Raw genomic sequence first — 5,100 nt, forward strand, 5'->3', positions numbered from 1 at the left:
TGAGGGCTATTGCGTTGAGCGCAGCAGGAGGTTTGCATAAGTTGCGCATGGCGCCAATCACGTGACTCAGGGCACTGTCGCAGGGAGGGTAACAGCTGGCGCGTTGCGCCGACTGCTCCGAAATTGCTACTATAATTTATAATAAATTAACGGTACATTTTGGGCTATAAGGTCCTAACTCCCCCCGATAGGACATTTTCTCAGCTACAAAGAAATTTTTTTTCTTTTCCCATCTGATGAGGTTAACTAAAGATATCTAGGATTGAAGACGGCCTGTCGGCAATTCCCAATTGTTTATAACAAATTGTGAATCACCCCGGCAAATTTGAGCATATACTTTTTAAAACATTAATAATTACACTTTTAGCTATCGATTGGTGTAATTTGGTGCCCTTTGGTTAATTTCGATGTTAAAAATCTAATTTGACTGGACTACTGAGAATCACTACATTTTCGGACATTTTTTTCCCATGTTAATATAAATAATATAATATAAATCATTTTCAAGGAGTCAAATGTACATTATCTTAAATGTCAATATTCATCGGAATTTTTCATTATTTATCCGCAGATTTTTCAGTTTGAACCGAACCAATATTTCCTCTCGATTTCCGGAATGAAAGGTCTAGTGATGCCCACGAATTTCTATCGAAAAAAAACTCAATAAAATAAATGATACAGGAAAGAATAAACAGTTTTTGATTTTTTTGTGCTTTATGAAATGTCTATTGAAAAGTCAGAAACTTGTTAAAAAAAAATTTAAGGATTTTTTATCATGATAGTGTAAAATGATTCGTTACTCACAGCTTCAGTTCCAATCGCTGATATGTTAGCAGCAAATTTGGATAAATCTTTTCCTTCTACATAAATCGGTTGCCCTCTGTGATACCTTAAGACATTAAATCCCATTTTAAAATAAATGTCAATAGAATATGGATAAATAAATTAGCAGACGAGTGATAAAACGTGGAAAAGGAGAATTTTAGATCTTTGTTTATGTGTATTTATCTCGAAAATGAGTGATTTTAGGGGAAAATATCATAAAATATTTTTTTGCAGCGAAGAGAATTCTCTAGAAAAAGTTTATTCTGAGATTTTCTCATCAACCCACTCCCTGTGAAGATAATCTCATATTGGTATCTAATAAAATGTAATGACTTGAATTTATCATCTTTTATAATTGTAAAATTATCTCAATAACTAGTGATTATTGAAAAAAAATAGCAAGTGAATTCTTTTTTCTTTTAGCTGACGAAATTCTCTATAAAATTTCTCGTGAATTTTTCCCGTAGAAACACAAATATAATTTCATATTTAAACAAGCCGTTTCACCACATTTCTGCTGAAATAAAACTAAAAATTTGAAGCGAATGAATGAAAATTGGCAATGACATGAAATTACCATCGTCTTTCGTATAATAATTTCCCATCTTCAATTTTCGTTTCAACTAATGGGCCCTCAGACAACTGTGGAATGTGTGACGCTGGAATATTTACTGGATTATAATGTGGCATGACCACTGAAAATGTAAATTAATTAACAGTTAAAGCCTTAATTTAGATTTTACTATCGATTTTTTCTTTTCCACTCATAAAATATTCATGATCAAAAACTTCTCAAATATGCACTTACCCTGTTTCCTCACAGCAGTCATAACTTTTCCTCTGCTGATAGCTTTCAAATCACTCTCAACCTCTTTCTCATCCAAAAGATAATTCACCTGTACTTGAAGTACTTTTCTCCTCTTTTCAACCTTTTCAGGCACGGGATCATTAGGTCTTCGCCTTAATTTTCTCGTCATCACTGGTTTCACCTTGAAAATTGCAAATAAACAATTCAGAAATCATTCAAAAGACGCAATTAATTCGTAAATCACTTTTTCTCAATTTCTGTAATTGACAAAACAATCATTTGCAGACTCTTTCCCATGATTAATTTACTTCTCTATCAACCTTCCACCTCTGATTCGATTCAATTGACTTATTTATTACCTTGTATTGCTGGAAAAATCGATACAAAAAAAATTAATAAAAATTTTTGTTCAATTTTACGTATTTTTGACAAAATTATAACAGAATTGGAATTTAAATTACTAGAATAACTCAATGATTATTCTTTTTTTTTTTAATTGGGTAGGAGCGGGGGGAGGGGGGAGGCGAGGGGACTTTGACTAAACTGACGATTAAATTGATTGGAAGGATTAACGATAGAGTCAATTACCTCTGTGGAATCTCCAGCCAATTCCATAGTTTGTCGATCAGATTCAATCATTTTTCTCTTCTCCTCCATGTCAGCTAATAAATTCTCTTTCAAATCAACTTTTTTCTCCTCATACTCTTTGGCAGCAGCTTTTTGCTCTAATTTGTAATCTTTCTCGGCCCAATCAATCAGGTAATCACGATAAATGTCGTTCAGCCGTAATCTTAAAGAGAAAATAAATTGAAAATTAGTTAAAAGCTTTGGTTTTTATTTATGGAAAAATGTGGAAAATGAGTCGTACCTCTCGTGGTACTGCGCCTCCAGCCTCTTCACCTTCTTGTTGTACTCTGGGTGAGTATTATCTTTCAATTGTTGTAGTTGTTTCTTTAGATTGCCCAATTTATCCTGATAGATCCTGAAAATAATAGGAATTGGTGGATTTTTTTTGTTGGAAGTAATGAGGGGAATTGTCTCTTACTGCTCTTTGATTTCTGTGTACTCCTCAGACTTTCCCATGTCTGTTTCACTTGCCTCTTCGGTATCTACAAATGATAATGATTATTTTAGTGATTAAAAATATTAACAAACATTTCGAAAAAGATTCTAGTCACTTTTGACTAATAAATAGTGAAGGGTTCTAACCCAATAGCATCAAATCAATTTTTTAGATCTTGTTGAATATGGAATTATTTCGATACTGAGTAGTTCAAGGGGATAATGATAAAAACCATTTTTTTAATTGAAAAAAAAAATAGCCGACGACGGTGGCCGAAGTAGTTAAATCGCTCGGCCGGATGGCGGGACCCGTAAGGCACGGGTTCAAGTCCGGCTTATATTATATATTATAAGATATTCAACGTTGTGTCCAAAGCAATTTTCTTGAATATCTCAAAAACTACTCAACCAATTTCAAATTGATGTTAAGTCTAATGAATCACATTTTTTTATCATGTTAGCATCTAATGAGAAAACGCACGCATTTTCATGTAATGGAGTGAATAAAAAATTGAAAAATTCGAGCTTAGGAAATTGTATGAAAAACATTTTATTTTTCAAAATGTTCGTCTGAAGACCAATTTTTTCGAAAAAAAATCAGTAAGGAGATGCCCGTCACTCACTTCTTTATTTGATTTTCAGCAGTATGTTTATTTAAATAATCAAAATGGAGTCAACCACTGTGGAGAAATAACTTTAATTGACACGAAATTTTTCGCCATGTTACTAATGTTTAGGATTAACTTACGAACCATTAGTAACATTTTACTAATGATTTTGGTTGAAGAGTTGACACAAAAAACAAGATTTTTATACGGAGATATTCAATCTTTTAATGAAATAGATTTATACAAAAGGTTAAATATTTCCACAACTGCTCGGCCGATTGCACCCATACAAAATACCAACCTGTAATATTGTAAGAGTTGTGATCATAGCAAATTTCAACTTGCTATATGTCTTTTTTTTTCAAATTCTGGTGCATACAAGAATGAAAAAATTGAAAAGACAAAAAAAACGGAAATATCCAAAAAAAGTTGTGTGAATGAGTATATATATCCGATGGCTTGGCGCAGTGGGTAAGTTCGTTGCCTCACATGCGAAAGGTTCCGAGTTCAAATCCCGGCCGGGTAGAATGGTGCGATCTAACCATTTAAAGTCTTTGATCATCATCGCAGTATACCCTAACCGGGTCGGCAATGTAAAATAATGTAAAATAATGATTAAAAAAAAATGAGTATATATATCTTGATTAATCTAAACAGAAGCGGTTGCGATGGGTATTTTGAAAGAAGAAAACATCGAATCTGTCGAATAGTTTAGAAAGAGATATTTAACAAAAAAGTATATTGACGAGTATTTTGACAAAAGAAAAATTCAAATCGGTGCAGTACCTGCTTTTTGAGATATCAAGGAAAGACGAAATTGAAACAATTTGTTATATCTCAGAATCTACTGGTCCGATCGGGCTGAAACAGCGCGCCAAAGTTGAGCTTACGGATAATCGTGCGAGGAGGAAATGTAGGAGGTGAGGCGGAGGGGTTTCTATTGCTTTCCTGCAGAGCACCAATCGCTGAACAAAAAAATTTTTCCCATTCGGATTCAAAATTCAGGCAATATTAGGGAGTATCTCCAGTTAAAAATTATTTTGGGAGCTAATCAAATTTATTTGTATCTGTTCCATGCATTGAATGGTTGTCAGATTGTTTTTTTTTTAATAAATGAAAAAATATTAATCCATGCAAAAAGTGGCAACATCGTCGGTAGTTTTTTTTTCACCAGGAGCTGGTACACTACTGGCTCAAGGGAGCTCCAATCACAACGCTTCATCGCTCTCTCTCAAGAGACGTTTAAATTGACCGCGCTACCCCCACCCGATCGGTTGCTGCTGCTCGTTTGGGGTTGAGGTCAAAGAGGATTGACTAAAGTAGAGGCTCAGACAAAGAGGATAGACCTGAGTAGAGGCCCGGATCGGGGAGTTTGACTGACTCCAAAAATGTTAGTTGGTACCCCACGGGAAAGGCGGCGTCCCGGTCGAATTGTCGGTAAATGTGAGTCCAGTGATGCCAGATGAGGGGAAAAATCCCACGCGTGGGAATTTCGTGCGCAGCTCCCTCGCGCACTCCTCGGGTCCCCGCCACTACCGCACAGGCTCAACGCCCGTAAATAATACCCGATAAATTAAATTCCGCGATGGAACTGTCAATTAATTAATTAAAAGGAATGAAATTGATGGTATTATTATTTTTTTCAACATTTTAGTTATTAATAATATTTAATAACAATGGAGAGCTCAGTTTACTGTTAAAAATTCTTTAAAAATTGAGCAAAAGTTTGATAAAAATATTGAAAGTGAATTTGAAATCGGTTTGGGATCAATTCGTCTATGAAATTGCTTATCCTAT

At 34.5% G+C, this 5,100-nt stretch overlaps 1 protein-coding gene across 5 annotated transcripts in view; it reads right to left on the reverse strand.

The window, feature by feature from the left end:
* LOC107046323 (sin3 histone deacetylase corepressor complex component SDS3) overlaps nt 1-5,100 on the reverse strand; it is a 17,351-nt gene that overhangs the window by 6,817 nt on the left and 5,434 nt on the right. For 2 of the 5 annotated variants that reach the window (XM_015268915.2, XM_015268917.2), the window contains exons 2-8: nt 2,679-2,742; nt 2,502-2,615; nt 2,222-2,423; nt 1,993-2,001; nt 1,634-1,814; nt 1,403-1,520; nt 805-889 (exon numbers count right to left, since the gene is read on the reverse strand). In XM_015268915.2, the coding sequence (XP_015124401.1) occupies nt 805-889; nt 1,403-1,520; nt 1,634-1,814; nt 1,993-2,001; nt 2,222-2,423; nt 2,502-2,615; nt 2,679-2,742 (773 nt within the window). The remainder of the gene's footprint in view (nt 1-804; nt 890-1,402; nt 1,521-1,633; nt 1,815-1,992; nt 2,002-2,221; nt 2,424-2,501; nt 2,616-2,678; nt 2,743-5,100) is intronic. The other 3 variants (XM_015268916.2, XM_015268918.2, XM_015268919.2) reach the window with 2 other exon arrangements.

Source organism: Diachasma alloeum, unplaced genomic scaffold (assembly GCF_001412515.2).
Source record: "Diachasma alloeum isolate Michigan unplaced genomic scaffold, Dall2.0 Dall_scaffold_01305, whole genome shotgun sequence".
Lineage (NCBI taxonomy): Eukaryota > Metazoa > Arthropoda > Insecta > Hymenoptera > Braconidae > Diachasma > Diachasma alloeum.